The sequence below is a fragment of the Pseudophryne corroboree genome, chromosome 6 (assembly GCF_028390025.1).
Source record: "Pseudophryne corroboree isolate aPseCor3 chromosome 6, aPseCor3.hap2, whole genome shotgun sequence".
Classification (NCBI taxonomy): domain Eukaryota; kingdom Metazoa; phylum Chordata; class Amphibia; order Anura; family Myobatrachidae; genus Pseudophryne; species Pseudophryne corroboree.
The window spans coordinates 794,479,101-794,497,989 of record NC_086449.1 but is presented as its reverse complement, the minus strand read 5'-3'; the positions used below and the strand labels follow the sequence as shown (position 1 = coordinate 794,497,989).

Here is an 18,889-nt window from a genome sequence, read left to right as displayed (position 1 = left end):
GCAGCCCGTGGGACAGTACCAGAAACGTGGCACTGTCCCACTGAAATCAGGATGGTTGGGAGGTATATTTTTGTGGTCTTATAATCAGGAGCACCAAGAAAGGAATGGGCCCTTTCTGGAGGCCTGGGAGTGCAGTGGAGGCACAACCCATGACCCTATGAAGGTAGGGGCCCCATCACCCTTGGTGCACTGCTTGTACAAAGTGCCCCCCTCCTCTAGCAGGGCCTGGCTGAACTCTCGCTTGCCCTGATATGAAAATAGCATACATTTATTGTTTAATGTTGTATCAGCTGGAGATGAGATTATCCTTTCAATACACGACATCTCCATATGAACAAAAAAATTGGAATACAAAACCGAGAATTTTAAAGTTAACAAAATAAAAAAAAACAACCACATATGTAACTGACCAGCTTTGGAAATTTTATTAATCGTGATAGCCAAACAAAGTTTTCATCAATATCAACATTCATCCGATTTCAAGATATTTATTATACAGAATATAAATTTGCAGCTATTTAACAGCAATTAAAGTGCTTTATTCTCTTACAGAACACATCCAAAATTCTCCTGGTCCTCGAATGCAAAATATACATATATTACAGGAAACAAAATATATTTACAATTCAAACTTTAGAAATATTAAACGTTGAGAAGTTGAAACAGGCGACAGACACGGATCACTTTCTCCATTAACACCGACAACACAATAATAAAGCTACGGGGGGGTTGTTCTAGAATGCGCAGTTTCTGCACTGGTAATACTTTTCACTAAATCGGGAAACCGGGGGAGAAGTAAATATACATTATTCCAAACATTTTGCTGCGCGTCTATTACATTATAATTAATGTTTTCCAAGTCACTCAGACGTTCTGTACCGTGCTAGCCGTGGCTTGCTGCAGGAGAAAGTGGATCTCAATGGGTACACCTTAGTGGTTAACTAACTGGAATTAAATTGTAAGCTTTAACGCCTGACGAATAGGCCAGAGTAATCCTAAAAGCTTGCAATTTAAACTTCCTCAGCCACTAGAGTATTCATTGAACTCCATGTGTTCCTACAATTTCATACTTAGAGGTCATTCAATTGTGGGTAATGCCTGCAATCTATTGTGCGCATATGTTGCACTTACAGTACCCCCGAAATTGTGCATTTTTTGCTAACAAAAATATGCCATTTCTGGCTGAAATTAGGGCGATTTGGGGTGCCGTTGTGGCCGTTCCAATGCCATTGCAACGGCACATTGTGGGCATCACCCGCAACTGAATTAACCCACTAATGTTTTCACTGAATGCTAATCAAATTCAAAAACAATTACACACATAAATATTTGCATCTTTCGTCTGATCATTGGGCTGAACATATTTAAAGGTCAGACAGCCTTCTCCATGTTGGCCTTCACAGCTGTGATTGTCCTGAATTAGGGAAGGGCCTACTCAGCTGTCCATCATCAAAAACTGTTCTAGCAATGGGACTTGTTATACTATGGTATGGTCAATTCACGCTCAGGCAAACAGAGTGAGTGTTAGGCATTTTCCAGTCAGGTAACCTATGTATGTCGTAAACCATCTCTACTGCATTTGTCCAATATGTTTTGGAGCTTTATTTATTTCCTGTCCAGTATCTTCTCATGTACCAAAACCAACACTAGAATACTAGAATGTATCATCCCGATTAGCTTTCATCTAGGTGTAAATGTTCTGACTAGCCAATGTTGGTGTCTGGGTTTTTATTCTACTCATAAACAGGGTAGATCTTCCGGTCCGAGAACCAGACTTGGGTAGGTGAGACAGATCTCTTCAGTTAGCCACAATAAATTCAGGCCATCTGGCCGTGTTTGACCAAATTATCCCAATATTAGTTGGTTGGATGGAAAAAACAACCGAACACAAACAAACTCCCAGAAGCGCTGCCTTTTTTCTTTTTTTTTTTTTCACGGGATACGGCTGCTGTACAACTGCTGGGTAAATTTATTAAGCAGTGCTCTTCAAAGCCGCTGCATTTTCAATAGTAATATTAAATACAAAACATGCCTACGTTTGAATTAAATATATTTTTGCCCGTTTAAATCCAGCGGCCATGACCAATAGCGGCATGCCAATGGTCAAGATCCCGACACCCAGTGGGTAAGTATACTTACCCTCTCCCCCTACTTCTCTAACCCTCCCTACCTGCAGCCTAACCCTAACAGCCCCCCATCCTTACAGCCTAGCCCTAACAGTTTGCAGCCCCCCGCAGCCTAACCCTAACTGTCCCCTCTTACTGCCTAACCCTAACCCCTCCCCTTGCAGCCTATCCCTAACCACCCCCTGCGTACTTATGTTCAGGATGCAGAAAGTAAGGATTTCGGCATCTGCATTGTGAGCTGGTCTCACCAGTGTTGGGATTCCGGCACCGGTATCTCGACTGTCAGCATCCTGAACATAAGTTCAGCGCAGGGATGCCAACTACATCCCCCTGGAAGATCAACATGATACAGGGGCTGTATTTGACGTGTCTTCGGTTTTAAATGGATGACGCCGTTTGCGCTGTATAACGGAGACACTGCCCCAGATCTGCCCGTACAGTTCTGTTATGTATAACATGTTATTGCATACAGGAATAAAGTTCAGAGGGAAATCTGGAACCATCTCCTTACTGACCGCAGGAAAGTAGTCCTCTAGCTAGGCACAAACATAGCAATAAAGCACCTGTATAAGCCACTGGCAGACCTTTGTAAGCGGCAGCATTACACCAAGAAACACCTACACCCGGAACAGGTTAGATTAGGTCTTGCAGGCGGAGAAATCTACTTTCAGAGATTTATTTGTTTTGTACTGTAGTGAGAAACCGCTTTGTACCGGCCGCATCTCGCATCGCTTTACTAGGTGAGCAAATATGTTCTTGCAAAGAACCAGTAAATGTGCAGTCTTCCATACAAAGGGAGAGCTAAAGACTGCAAGTTAAAGTCTGCATCTTCTGTTGTATATACCCACTCATCTTTAGCCACTATAATGGAGCTCAGACACATCATCACTTGGCCTTCCCGTCGGGAATCGGAAGTGATGTTAGTAAAGCCACCCGTGATTGCAACATTACAACAACCAGATGCTCTGCTCCACAACCCAGAACCTCACCCAACCAACTTCAGAATTACGGTCATCTGCCATAAAGATGCACAGTGACCATCTCACTGAGCCTGTGTGTGACCACATATTACTAATTATACCCAATTAAAGGACTACAAGGAGGCAAATTTCAATATAAAAGGAGGATTCAAATACATACTAATATACATATATACACACACACACATACAAGATACGTTTTATTATTTGATTAACTAGATATCTGTAGCCTTTAAAACGTCTGATGGAATTAAATGAGCATGGAGGAGAGCTGAGATTGGAAATCTGTAGACTACGTGGAGATAATAGTATATAACAATTATGTTCTACAAAGTTCAAGGATTTCAGCCAAAGATCTGATGCGAGATGTAATGGCGTCCGAGATCGCCGGAGGTGCGGTATGCCGGCCGATCTTGGATGTTTTTTTAAAGGGGCAAACATTTACAAGTCATGGTTTTGCCTTGTAAGCGGTTGCCCCTTTAAAAAAGCGTCCGCCGCTAGTCTGAAAGTAAAGCAATGCAACCTACACAGCTCACGTTAAATGACCTCTCCCATGATGCGGAATAGGCATTGTAACTAAGATTTACAAAGACTGCTCACAGCAGGCCCGAAGCCTGAGAACCAGCTACCATAGCAACAAATTCTAGATATATGCCTATACACCAATCTATACAAGTTTTTAATTTATATCTGAAAACAATGTAAATGCAATGTAATGCTATATCATTCTCCAACCATCTAAAACATGGTGTTACAAATACTTTTCTGGAAAAAAAAAAAAATTAAATAAATACTTGAGAAAAGCAGGCTATCCGGTTTCAACTTGTGAAAAATGGTCAATTACAGTATATGCCATGTTAAAAGGCAATAAATATTTAAACCTTGTACTATGTGGAATGAAACATGACATGTTTGGCCTCAGTGATCTATGTGTACTTGTAAAAGTCTGTAGCAAGAAAAAAATACTTCATAAACTAGAGAAAATGACCAGCTAGCTTCTGACTGCTACTTTCACACATTACTGGCGGCCATTTTGAGAACTTAGCCAACATTCAACACAATAGAGCTCAGTGCCTTAAATTGTTCCTAGGGCATTTATACAGTAGGTTGCGATCTTCTTAGCACTGGATAATCCCACAAAATGTCTGCCTCTACTGTACGTTACAGGCACACAGCTCTAGACAACTTTTAGTGGTAGAGAGAAGCACCTGAGATATAAACTTTACCCTGACGCTGGGGTTTGGTTGTCCCAGCGTTTACAATGATCGCATTGTGCTATTGAATACAGTATTTAACCAATTTGCTCTGTAATGTGAACACGCAAAGAGTGAATACTACTTTTCACCTGTATTGAATTAATAGTGAAATTAATTTCTACTAATTTCAGATTTCGGGCATGAACCGTCACACAGATAAAAGGCACAATTTATTAAAAAAATAGGCAAAATAAGGCCGACTTTAACATCATACACTGGATATACATAACAAGAAGGCGTTGTGGAGAGGGGTTTTTATTTTCTGTATAAAGCACAGAATATGCTTTATAATATAGAATTTGTTATGGCACGGCATGTAATCTATATTTTTTGGGATTAATGTTTTTTCCCCCCTCACATAAAAGTACATAGGTATCGTAAAAATGGTAAAACTGCCTATGTAAAATTGTATTGTAATTGCCTATGCTATCTGCGACCCAGAACACCGTAAAAGGGGTAATTGCTGGAAGACTGCTGAATATATTCCCTCCCTGACCTATGGAAAGGGATACTACAGTGATTAAGATGCAGCTGTCTATTACACACACACTCTGCAAGGTAGCCATTTTGTAAGCTAAATCCATAATCGTGACAATGCAGCCCATCAATTCACCAGGAACCCGTGATACTTTAGTCCACAAAATGGCTGCCCTTCACTTTTCCAACAGGTGCGCTTTAAACAGAACATTGGGGAAACACATCTGAAAAACATAAATAACTAAAAACATAATTTAAAAAGCAAAAATTGACATGACATACAAAACTTTTTTTTTTTTTTTAAATACACTATGGAATCAAAAACATTAACCCATGGGGGCACAGGCTGCTGGTATTATGTATTAAATTGTGTAAAATTGAACCCAGCCCCATATTTGAGATAAGTGTGGGGTTTATCAAAGTGCAGCACTAGGTCCTGACAGCATGCATCAAACGTTGGTGGCATGCCAGGCTGTGAGCGGCCACCATCTTTAACAGCCGCCTTTTATGCACGCCCATTCTAAAGCATGGCATCTCCTAACAGTCATTTACAAACGGCCCAAAGCTTAGGAAGCTTTAAATGACTCAATATACCGATGTCAGAGTGCAATTCATCGTCAAATATAACTGCGCAAATATTAGTTGACCTGAGGGATCGGTACAGGACGTAGATACTTCTTCAAGTCTCCATGTGCTTTCTTGTCCAAATCTTCGTGCCTTTCAATGTTGACAAACGAAATTTAGAACTTAATCTATAAATGAACGTTGTGTGGGTTTTTTTAAGCATATTGTGCGATAATAAAATGGCTTCAGTCCTGGGACGTCTCTACAGAAATGTAAAGCTGAAGCTTTCGGCTGACTTATTCTATATAATAGCTATACAAGGCCCTTTATTTGTGTCTCTCATCTGATCTGCAAAGACGTTGAAGCAACTCTATTAGTGAAGGTCCATAAGAACGTTACCATGTAGTGACATTTCCACACAAATCACAGGTCATAACTAGATTCCCACCAAACACTTTTCTCAACAGCAAACTGTACAACAAACTGCAATGTTTCACATCTCTGGATATTCCATGTATTGGACAATGTTGGCGCCTGACAAACATTTTTATCCTATTTCCTAGTGATCCGATGGAACGATAATGAACATTTAATTAGACTCCACTCCGAGGTCAGGTGGCTTTAAACCAAGTGTAACCGAGATACATTCCCTGACTTTGTTTTAGTCTTGTGTTCATATTTTATTGGGTGTTAAACAGAGAATTTATCCACTAATAAGAAGATCTGAATTATCCATCTTCAGGTGTCAGGGAATTTGTCCACTACTAAGAAGATGTGAACTATCCATCTTCAGGTGTCAGGGAATTTGGCCACTACTAAGAGGATCTGAACTATCCATCTTCAGGTGTCAGGGAATTTGGTCACTACTAAGAAGATGTGAACTATCCATCTTCAGGTGTCAGGGAATTTGGCCACTACTAAGAGGATCTGAACTATCCATCTTCAGGTGTCAGGGAATTTGGCCACTACTAAGAAGATCCGGACTATCCATCTTCAGGTGTCAGAGAATTTGGTTTCTACTAAGAAGAGGCGGACTGTCAATCTTCAGGTGTCAGCGTATTTGGCCACTACTAAGAAGAGCCGGACTGTCCATCTTCAGGTGTCAGGAAATCTGCCCACTACTAAGAAGAGCCGGACTGTCCATCTTCAGGTGTGAAAGGAATTTGCCCACTACTAAGAAGAGATGGACTGTCCATTTTCAGGTGTCAAGGAATTTGCCCACTACTAAGAAGAGGCGGACTGTCCATCTTCAGTTGTCAGGGATTTGGCTACTACTGAGAAGCTTCTGATTGTACATCCTCTGCACTATTAGCCTCTTCGCTATCCTCTAGCGTCTCTCCTTTTACAGCCAGGCTGATGACCTTAAGCCACTTCTGTTTGAGTTCCTCGCTGTCGGACGAAAAGCTGTGCACGGACTTGGACTGGGATAATTTGAAGCTAAACGGCAAGTCTACTCCACGGGGTGATTCGTCGACGGCGTAGCCCAAAAGTGGGATAGTGGCTTGAGCTTTTACATCCTGAAAACATAAACCAACACAGTCATTGACAAATGATAAAAGTTTTTGTCCACCTACAAAAATGTCTTTCTTGGGTGAAAATTCTTATGTTCAGCTAAGACACTCTAGCTCATGACTCAAAACCTGTCCGAGGGGGAGGTGTCCTATGCCTTGGAGAGGGATAATGTGGAGATAGATAAAGTACCAGCCAATCAGCTCTCGTCATTTTACAGGTTGTGTTTGAAAAGTGAGCTGATTGGTTGGTAAATACATAAAACACCAAGCCCCTTTGGTGACAATTTTACGTTCTAGGTATATTTAATTTAATATGATTAAAGTCAATAACATACTACACTGGAGATAGTATGAGGAACCTCATAAATGGTTTCCTATAATGATGGAACTGGGCATCAGAGTTCTGCAAACCTATGGGCAGATGTTTTAAGCATGTAACTGCCAAACAATCCAACCCAATAGAAAGAACCCAGGCCGTTGTATTTTCCCCTAACACACCACAACATAGAGAGAACCCAGGCCGTTGTATTTTCCCTTAACACACCACAACATAGAGAGAACCCAGGCCGATGTATTTCCCACTAACACACAACATCATAGAGAGAACCCAGGCTGATGTATTTTCCCCTAACACACCACAACATAGAGAGAACTCAGGCCGATGTATTTTCCCCTAACACACAACATCATAGAGAGAACCCAGGCCGATGTATTTTCCCCTAACACACCACAACATAGAGAGAACCCAGGCCAATGTATTTTCCCCTAACACACCACAACATAGAGAGAACCCAGGCCGATGTATTTTCCCCTAACACACCACAACATAGAGAGAACCCAGGCCGATGTATTTTTCCCTAACACACCACAACATAGAGAGAATCCAGGCCGATGTATTTTCCCCTAACACACCACAACATAGAGAGAACCCAGGCCGATGTATTTTCCCCTAACACACCACAACATAGAGAGAACCCAGGCCAATGTATTTCCCACTAACACACAACATCATAGAGAGAACCCAGGCCGATGTATTTTCCCCTAACACACAACTTCATAGAGAGAACCCAGGCCGATGTATTTTCCCCTAACACACATCATCATAGAGAGAACCCAGGCCGATGTATTTTCCCCTAACACACCACAACATAGAGAGAACCCAGGCCGAAGTATTTTCCCCTAACACACCACAACATAGAGAGAACCCAGGCCGATGTATTTTCCTCTAACACACCACACCATAGAGAGAACCCAGGCCGATGTATTTTCCCCTAACACACCACAACATAGAGAGAACCCAGGCCGATGTATTTTCCCCTAACACACCACACCATAGAGAGAACCCAGGCCGATGTATTTTCCTCTAACACACCACACCATAGAGAGAACCCAGGCCGATGTATTTTCCCCTAACACACCACACCATAGAGAGAACCCAGGCCTAAGTATTTTCCCCTAACACACCACAACATAGAGAACCCAGGCCAATGTATTTCCCACTAACACGCAACAGTATAGATTCCCCGACAGCATGCAGTACTGTACCTCCCCCTATTACTGTACATGTATGTGAGCGGTGCACATCAGTCATTGCTCGTACCTGTGGTGCGCCGTACATATATAACACCAGCGCCTCCTGTCTCGGAATCACGCACCAGACTTTCTGCCAGGGCTTGGACTTCTCATTATACTGAAGAAAGCCGCAGATGACACTGTTTCCTGAGACTTCTGCAGACTCAATCTGATGAGCAGAGGAACAGATTACATAACGATAAATAGCCTACAACAGCCAAAGGGGCAGATGTCCCTATTTTAAGTGTTGGAGCGTTTGCAGACCCACTGTTCAGTGGAGACGGACGAGTGGTGAAAAGAAGAGCTGGACCACTCTGTTCTGCTAGTACAACATTACTCTATAAGATATCTATATATTGAGATATCTGCATCCAGGAAGAAGGGACGAGAAGTAATGAGGATTTGTGTGGTCCCACCTGATCTCCGGTTCCTACCTCCAGTATGCCTCTCCTCCTCTCCTTCTCTTCACTGTCGTTACACCCTCGTAAGATTTGGTAACAGTCCTTGCACACCTTGTTCAGCTTGTTCCCGTCATACTGTAGCGGAGCCTTGTAGTCGGAGCATTTCCAGCACACCACCTGGCAGAAACAGGATGCTTTTTGTTTTTGAACATTTGTAACACAAGACTAATAAAATCCCAGCTCTGTTTGGTGTTTCGTCTGGATGTTCTTGTGTCGGGCGGGAAGCAGGCAGTTCTGATGGCTAAGCTCATGTATTATTGCTGGTACCACCATTCACTTGCAGCAGTCCCTGTCCTACATTAAATGTGCTTTCTGCATTATTGGTAACAAAATATTAATGACTAACTTGCATAACGCACAACCTGCTGACCAACAGCCGAACACAATCGTCTTCCTCATCTGCTGTCTTCGGCTATTAAGCAAATAAAATAATCAATTGCTACTCTATTCATTCTCAGCTACATGTCCAACAGGGAAGCAGTCAGGATCCCGGCTGTTTATATCCCGGCAGCCGGAATACTGACCTATTCTGAACGCCGACACCAGCATCCAGAATGGGTGCACCATCCCGGCGCTGGAATACCAACAGCCGGGATCCCGAACGAGGACAGACCGCGGTGCACCACAGGTAAGCCGTGGGGGGGGGGGGAAGAGGTTAGGTTTAGGCTGCGGAGGGGGGGGGTTACGGTTTGGCACCCCCCTCGGAGGGTTAGGCTGTGTGTGTGTGGGGGGGGGGGGGGTTGTGTAGGCAGAGGGGAGAGGGAGGATAGGTTTAGGCTGCGGGGGGAGTTGGACAGCCACCTCGGAGGCTTAGGCTGCGGGGGAGGGGGGGAGTTAGGTTTAGGTAGCGGGGACACGGGGTTAGGTTTAGGCACTTCCGGGGGGTGGTTAGGGTTAGGCACCAAGGGGGGAGGTCAGGGTTAGGCTGCGAGTAGGGAGGGTTAGGGGTTTGGGGAGAACACCCCTGTCGGCTTCTTCCACATCGGGATACTGGTGTCGGTATTTTGAGCGACGGGATCCCATGTGCCGGGATCTCATACTGATCCCGTCCAACAGATTATTTCTAAGCACCGCTGCAATGATTTTCTTGAGGCACGCTCAGTACTCTTCTCAGGACACTGGCGTCTATGTACTAAGATGAGGCGTAGGGCGCAAAATCCAAAATAGAAGGATATTTTTTTCTTATATAAGATTTAATGGTCCCTTAACTGTTTAATGGTTATCTGTTTTTTTCTTTTTTTTTTCTAAGTCATTCTTTTAAGATTCCATCTTTATGGAAATGAAAGTTAATAGAAATGGGCCTTTGGTTAACTTATATAGTACAATATAGTGTAATACGTACAAAGCCACAGGCCCGGCAGTGATGTCTCCTCCGAGTCAGCGCATTAAACTGCTCCTTGCATTTCATACACATGGTCACCTCGTTGTCTCGAATCCACCGGGGGGCCCGAAGTCCCAGCTCAGCAGTCTGGAGGCAAGACCAAGGAGAGATGTTATTAAAATCTTGGTGTTAATAAACCCATCTATGGACCATAAGGAGATGAAGAAGATCTACATTATTAATGGGAATTTCCACTTTCCAAAGGGAGTTCCTTAAACATTCCATAACCCCTACATTAGTCCCTCTTTGGGGTCCCTCCCCTGGGTTAGATTCCCTAAACATCTGTAAAAGCCGTCAGGAGGGAAGAATCCGGTGGGATAGGTAGAGTATAGCCAGGGATGATTGGAAAATGGCACAACCATTTCATTGTAATGCTTGGACTGCATCCTGTGGTACTCAAAAACTAACACGGTGACTGGCCAGCAGAGGTCCTCAGTAACTGTACCAGAAACTGGCACATATACACAGCAAGGGCCGAGTTGATGTAAGGGACCCCACTGAATTTTTTTAATCTTAGGTGGAAAAGTCGATAAGTGCCCGTTCTCCACTATTTGAGGACTATTTACTCCTCCCAATGCCCTCTCCAATCCCACATTCTCTACCCTTGGCTCATACTTCTGGCATGTTAGATGACAAAGATTTTAGCTGGTCATATGGTGCACTACAGTCATAATTATAATGCCAGAAAGGGTGCTATGCTAGAATAGACTTTTGGATATCCATATTAGGACATGCTAACAGATGGGCAGAACCTATGGATTGCACATACTGATCAACTTCACACATGACCAACCCCTTTAAACTCTGGAGACCTGACATCTGGTGACTTGGATCAATAAAGGAACTCCCCCGAGTTTTGTTCTCTTTACGTTTATGGAAGATGTCCGGGCAAAATCACAGGACATTGCTTTCTTGTCCATGGATCATAGAGCCACGCCAACTAAAGTAGTTATGTTTTTAATGCCTATGTGATACATACAATAGGTGTGAACCCCATGCTACAGACTATTTATAACCAGCTTATTAACTAAATATATGGTTGAGGTGAACCTGACGGAACGGGTTGTGTAGATGTGCAGCAATGACGTATTCGTCTGGATCCCGGGTTACGTAAAGTATATTTCAGCGGCCTACAACAGTCATTGTATGAATTTGGAATAAACTCCTGACTTGCCCCAGCTACGGACTGCATGCCCCCAGTTGGCCTGTTTCTTTGTTTACCCTCTGAAAGCAATACCCTTATCTAGGTCTCAGTAAATATAGTTCGCTTTCAGCTGACACATATGTCCAAGAGCATCCCGGATTCCCAAATGATTAAAGTCTTCTTACTGTAGATAAAAGTTTGAAGGATGCAAAGGATGTAGGACACATGTATGGAAATCTTACATTTACTAAATCCCTCTTTAAGAATTGCAACCACCCATTAGTAAGGGACTCGGCTGCAGGTGAATCCATCATAGCGGCTCGGAGGCTTCCAGTTGGAGCTATGGAAGGACCCAAGCCAGTGAGTTCCTGGCTATATGTAAGTGCCAAGGTTCAGCTCTATACAGCATTTAGTGGGTGACCGAGGGGAAGAACGTAGTCATGTTTATGTATTTCTTTTTTTATGTGGAAAGCCCCATTAAGCTGCCAGTTACTTGTCAATAATAAAAAAGAGGAAGAGTGAAAACAGGTTCCGTTACTTCCTCTCTACCTGAACAAGAGATTTATTGACACACGACCCGTCACAGATATATCGCAAGGCAATGGCCCTTCCACAAGCCGGCGCTCACAGGCCAGTGACTGGACCAAATCAATTCAAGGACATCAAATAAGTCAGCCATAACTTACTAGAACCTCCGGCGTAGCTTCCTCCATTTTTTTGGCGTTGGCGATTAGGAAAGTTTCATTCCTCTGCTGAAATTCTGCAATCGCATTGTTCAAAGCCTGAAGGAAAAGTAAGATCTGGATTTATATACTACTGTATAAATGTGCTCTCTGTATATCATCATGGAGAGTTGGGTCTGATATAAAAACATTTGCCATATTAATCACGACTACATACAACTGGTACTGTTGGGGAGACCTTAGCACAGTTTTGGGAATCAACATCTTAGGAATAAGTTTTTAAAACTACACACACCCCAATCCATATTCAATCCATTGTAAGGCTCTTGATATGGTATAAGAATTTGGTCACCGTCATTTGGAAAACGCATTTATAAATTACCCCCGGCTTCCCCTGCATTGCGCCAATGTTGATGAATTGTTCGGCAGTGTTCCTCACAGTGACTGCAGACAGATCAGTGATCAGGGAAGTGTGTATGGGACAATTAGCAAAACCATTACTGTCTGATTATTTCCTCTATGGTCACTGGAACATTACGAGTAACAGGTTTCAGGATATAACATCTCTGATACCTATATATGGATCTGCTTTGCGTCTATATTTTAAATACATATTGTATTTCTGCTGGGTTCCTGTTATTGTTTAATGAATAGGCAATTCTACAAAAAGAATAATGTTAGGACATGTTTATTAGTTCATAATCCAAAATCGGTTTACAAATAGGGAGTTAATGGCAGAGTGACCCATAGTGTCTTTTGCAGAACATAATACTGTATTTATAGTAATAGATACCGTTCTTAGTGACTCCCGGACATATTGCTGTATATATAAAAGGACTTTGGAGTACCTGTGCTGATTCTCCTTTATAATATAGTATTGTAGATTTCAGCAATGTATTTTAAAGCTTTTTTTATATAATTTAGATGAAGTAATGCACTTACCTTAATCCATTCCTCCTTGATCTGTCCAGTACTAAAATAAAATAGAAGAAAGATTTTTTTAAAAAAAAAAGGAGTTTTATATTCACGAGACCCCACTGTGTGCCAGGGCAAACAGGGGTGATGCCTCCTTAATCTTCTGCTGAGACAGCGCAATAGCCCACTGTAATTTCAGGCGAGACCCATTACTGCACTGTGATAGAGAAAAGTACAGGACTGGCTAGGAAAGAAGGTACCCCAGGGCACCCGCTGGTGGTTGCGTCTGCTAGTTGTCCCTCCTATATGCCCACAGGAGGCACCGGTGTTCATGCTGCCAGTGGAATGCTGGACTGCAGGAGACATTCCACGTGCAGTATTTCACTTCCCAAAGAATTCACAAAAGTAAAAATATTTAGCATTTTAAATAATGTTGGGGTTCTGACGCTGATCCTAGAGTGAACCCTGGTTCTAGATGGGTTCTGGTCAGCAACACGGATATATCATGTTCCTGTCTTCACCCTTGTCCTCTCCTTACCATGTTTCAAGAACACGGAACAGCACATAAATTACTGTAGTTCAATCACCAGCGCAGATCCTGGCATAATTTATCATTTTCTAATCAGATCAACCATGCAGGGTCGGTAAATTTATAGGTAAACTTTGACTCATCATTTAAATGCGGCCTAAAGTCATTAGGCCTGTGCTAGAGATAAAGAAACCTCTATTGCTGACAGCCTAAGGTCATTAGGCCTGTGCTAGAGATAAAGAAACCTCTATTGCTGGCAGCCTAAGGTCATTAGGCCTGTGCTAGAGATAAAGAAACCTCTATTGCTGGCAGCCTAAGGTCATTAGGCCTGTGCTAGAGATAAAGAAACCTCTATTGCTGGCAGCAAATGAAGAACAGGTCAATGTATTGAACAGTCTGCAGCGCAAAAGGATTCTGCTACACAGGAAGCCGAGTTATAGCGTGCAGTCTATAGGCCCTACCTAGAGAACGTGGGAAAACCGGACGGCAGAGCTGGAAGCATCTAACCGGACATATACACCCACTGTACATACGGGTCACCGTCACTTTTCTTATGTACATTCTGAGCACATACTGTATGTATCCGCCTGTAAACCAGGTATGGGACTCAGGGTCGACAGTGTATAAGTCGACACACATTAGGTTGTCAGTGGCTAGGCCGACACATGAAATGTGTCGACACAGCCATTAGGTCGACATGGAAAAGGTCGACATGTTTATGTTTTTTTGGGGGGTTGTCTTCTTCGTAAAGTGATCGGGAACCCCAATTAGTGCACCGCTTCGCTCGCCATGCTTCGGGCAAGGTGCCTCGCTCCGCTACCGCTGCGCCCGGCACAGGTTACCGTTCCCAATTGTAGTCCACATGGATCGTAAAGTATGAAAAAGTTAAAAAATTAAGAGAAAAAAAAAATGTGAAAAACTCGTGACGACCTTTTTTCATGTTGACCTAATGGCAGTGTCGACCTATTTCCTGTGTCGACCTACTCAATGTTGACCAATAGGTGTCGACCTAATGTATGTCGACCTAGAGTCCGGATACCCTGTAAACCAGCCTCTGCATATAGTGATTCAATGCAATATTTCATTTAGTCACATATAGGATTTATTAAAAAATAAAATTAGTTCAGATAGGAGACAGGTCAGAGCTGGTTTGGGGGCATTTAGCTTTATTTGCACACGTATTAGCTTGCGGTATTTCCTGTGCGCTGGATGTAACTGGCGTTGGATTATTCTGTGCATGTGGATAAATGCCCATTACACCTATTTCTATATATACTCCAGTGTTACCAGCATCTACACATTACCTGGCCTGTAACTCTAGCGTCCGCTCTTTACCGGAGATCTGGAAGGTGTGCAGATAATCCTCATTGTGAGTCTCCACCACCTTCATGCCGTCTAGCCCGATCTTTGTACGGACGGAGTACTTCGGCCCCACCAGACTGAACTTGGGCACGCAGTACAGCAACATGTTGTTGAACTGAAAGAAAACAAGATGTAAGAACTTGGCATAGCACGTATGACAGACGCTGCATCTCCCGGCTCCTGGTGGTCGATTACTTCCCCATATATTCTTTCATCATAATTTTTTTTTAAACCGCATACTGGTGGAACAGCAAAAGTAAAAATGTGTTTCTACAGTGTATACTGTCCCGCTGTCACATTTATATTATATTAAAAATGTCCGTCTTTCTTTGAAAAATCTTCCCAGTAAAAGCCTCAAATTCTCAAAGGGCTTGCATCAAACATAGTGACTATGTACTCTGGTTACCAGATGATACCTCACTGATTGGTTGGATAATTTTGGAAGTATTACTCGTTACCTGAGTGATATACATAATTTTTTGACCTACCAGGTTAAATAATTTTATGAGTATCCCCCAAAAATTGATCCCTGAGTGCCACGTGTTGTTTGTTAACACACCAGGCCCTGTGGATGATACATTAGAATTTATTCTGGTCCTTATGTTTGATGCAAACCCTTTGAGAACTCTACTATAAGCTGTATAAATCCAAAAGGGTAACTGCCCTAAAAAATATACCCCTGATGACGTCTCAGCAGAGACTAAACGCGTTGGGTTTTCTCTCATTGTACCGTGACCTCTTATGAGGAGGAGATTGTAAAGAAACATCTATCTGTCTGTATGGGTTTTCTTTCACTGTACTGAGACCTCTCATGAGGAGGAGACTGTAAAGAAACATCTATTCGTCTGTATATTAACTCATGTAAATATTCTGAAGTTGTGCTAACAATTGAAAAAATTATTTCATTTTTTTTCTTCTTATGGGAATGTACAACACTTTTTATGCATTTTAAGAAATTGTATGAAATGATCACATTATTTATTCATAATCCATGATAAAGGTTATATCCCACGTTTGAGTATAAACTCTATAATGGGGGTTAAGATTAGTTGGGTATGTATTATATCCCCGTGCGCCAATCTCACTTTTACTATATGTTTCTTGTTGTCTGGGTTCTGTCTAACAGAGAACTCCGTGAGGTAAGGCAGCCTACCAAATTCTCGATTTGGAACTGGTGCAATAGGAGAGTTTTTTGCATATATATATATATATATATATATATATATATATATATATATATATAGAAATCCAATAAATGAACGGCACTCAGAGACAGCAGCAGGTCAAATGGTGTATTAGTGTCAGTTGACCTGCTGCTTTCTCTGAGTGCCGTTCATTTATTGGATTTCTACATATTGATTGATCTGGCACCTGAGCAAGTTGACGTTTTGGAGGAGTGCCGGCTGCTGCTGTACCTGTATATATATATATATATATATATATATATAGATATAGATATACACATATCTATATCTATATATAAATATATATATATATATATATAAATAAGATTTTACTTACCGATAAATCTATTTCTCGTAGTCCGTAGTGGATGCTGGGACTCCGTAAGGACCATGGGGAATAGCGGCTCCGCAGGAGACAGGGCACAAAATAAAAGCTTAAGGATCAGGTGGTGTGCACTGGCTCCTCCCCCTATGACCCTCCTCCAAGCCTCAGTTAGGATACTGTGCCCGGACGAGCGTACATAATAAGGAAGGATATTGAATCCCGGGTAAGACTCATACCAGCCACACCAATCACACCGTACAACTTGTGATCTGAACCCAGTTAACAGTATGATAAACGCAAAGGAGCCTCTGAAAAGATGGCTCACAACAATAATAACCCTAATCTTTGTAACAATAACTATATACAAGTATTGCAGACAATCCGCACTAGGGATGGGCGCCCAGCATCCACTACGGACTACGAGAAATAGATTTATCGGTAAGTAAAATCTTATTTTCTCTGACGTCCTAGTGGATGCTGGGACTCCGTAAGGACCATGGGGATTATACCAAAGCTCCCAAACGGGCGGGAGAGTGCGGATGACTTTGCAGCACCGAATGAGAGAACTCCAGGTCCTCCTCAGCCAGGGTATCAAATTTGTAGAATTTAGCAAACGTGTTTGCCCCTGACCAAGTAGCTGCTCGGCAAAGTTGTAAAGCCGAGACCCCTCGGGCAGCCGCCCAAGATGAGCCCACTTTCCTTGTGGAATGGGCTTTTACTGATTTTGGCTGTGGCAATCCTGCCACAGAATGTGCAAGCTGAATTGTACTACAAATCCAACGAGCAATCGTCTGCTTAGAAGCAGGAGCACCCAGCTTGTTGGGTGCATACAGGATAAACAGCGAGTCAGATTTTCTGACTCCAGCCGTCCTGGAAACATATATTTTCAAGGCCCTGACAACGTCAAGCAACTTAGAGTCCTCTAAGTCCCTGGTAGCCGCAGGTACCACAATAAGTTGGTTCATGTGAAATGCAGAAACCACCTTAGGTAGAAATTGAGGACGAGTCCTCAATTCCGCCCTGTCAGAATGAAAAATTAAGTAAGGGCTTTTATATGATAAAGCCGCCAATTCTGACACACGCCTGGCTGAAGCCAAGGCTAACAGCATCGACACCTTCCATGTGAGATATTTTAAGTCCACAGTGGAAAGTGGTTCAAACCAATGTGACTTTAGAAAACTCAACACCACATTGAGATCCCAAGGTGCCACTGGAGGCACAAAAGGAGGCTGTATGTGCAGCACCCCTTTTACAAATGTCTGAACTTCAGGTACTGAAGCCAGTTCTTTCTGGAAGAAAATCGACAGGGCCGAAATTTGAACCTTAATGGACCCTAATTTTAGGCCCATAGACAGTCCTGTTTGCAGGAAATGAAGGAAACGACCCAGTTGAAATTCCTCTGTAGGGGCCTTCTTGGCCTCACACCACGCAACATATTTACGCCAAATGCGGTGATAATGTTTTGCGGTTACGTCCTTCCTGGCTTTGACCAGAGTAGGGATGACTTCTTCTGGAATGCCTTTTTCCCTCAGGATCCGGCGTTCAACCGCCATGCCGTCAAACGCAGCCGCGGTAAGTCCTGGAACAGACAAGGCCCCTGCAGTAGCAGGTCCTTTCTTAGAGGTAGAGGCCACGGTTCGTCCGTGAGCATCTCTTGAAATTCCGGGTACCAAGTCCGTCTTGGCCAATCCGGAACCACGAGTATAGTTCTTACTCCTCTCCTTCTTATGATTCTCAGTACTTTTGGTATGAGAGGCAGAGGAGGGAACACATACACTGACTGGTACACCCACGGCGTTACCAGAGCGTCCACTGCTATTGCCTGAGGGTCCCTTGACCTGGCGCAATATCTGTCCAGTTTTTTGTTTAGACGTGACGCCATCATGTCCACCTTTGGTTTTTCCCAACGGTTTACAATCAGGTGGAAGACTTCTGGGTGAAGTCCCCACTCTCCCGGGTGAAGGTCGTGTCTGCTGAGGAAGTCTGCTTCCCAGTTGTCCACTCCCGGAATGAATACTGCTGACAGTGCTATCGCATGATTTTCTGCCCAGCGAAGAATCCTTGCAGCTTCTGCCATTGCCCTCCTGCTTCTCGTGCCGCCCTGTCTGTTTACGTGGGCGACTGACGTGATGTTGTCCGATTGGATCAACACCGCCTGACCCTGAAGCAGAGGTTTTGCTTGACTTAGGGCATTGTAAATGGCCCTTAGTTCCAGAATGTTTATATGAAGAGACGTTTCCAAGCTTGACCACAGGCCCTGGAAATTCCTTCCCTGTGTGACTGCTCCCCAGCCTCTCAGGCTGGCATCCGTGGTTACCAGGATCCAATCCTGAATGCCAAATCTGCGGCCCTCTAGTAGATGAGCACTCTGCAGCCACCACAGGAGAGACACCCTTGTCCTTGGCGACAGGGTTATCCG

At 43.2% G+C, this 18,889-nt stretch overlaps 1 protein-coding gene across 2 annotated transcripts in view; it reads right to left on the bottom strand.

Annotated features, from left to right (window-relative positions):
* Window positions 1-402: 402 nt before the first annotated feature.
* Window positions 403-18,889, bottom strand: part of FGD4 (FYVE, RhoGEF and PH domain containing 4) — a 214,749-nt gene continuing 196,262 nt past the window's right edge. For both annotated transcript variants that reach the window (XM_063928870.1, XM_063928871.1), the window contains exons 11-17: window positions 14,904-15,076; window positions 13,098-13,128; window positions 12,159-12,254; window positions 10,290-10,415; window positions 8,921-9,064; window positions 8,515-8,655; window positions 403-6,920 (exon numbers count right to left, since the gene is read on the bottom strand). In XM_063928870.1, the coding sequence (XP_063784940.1) occupies window positions 6,675-6,920; window positions 8,515-8,655; window positions 8,921-9,064; window positions 10,290-10,415; window positions 12,159-12,254; window positions 13,098-13,128; window positions 14,904-15,076 (957 nt within the window). In that variant the 3' untranslated portion in view covers window positions 403-6,674. The remainder of the gene's footprint in view (window positions 6,921-8,514; window positions 8,656-8,920; window positions 9,065-10,289; window positions 10,416-12,158; window positions 12,255-13,097; window positions 13,129-14,903; window positions 15,077-18,889) is intronic.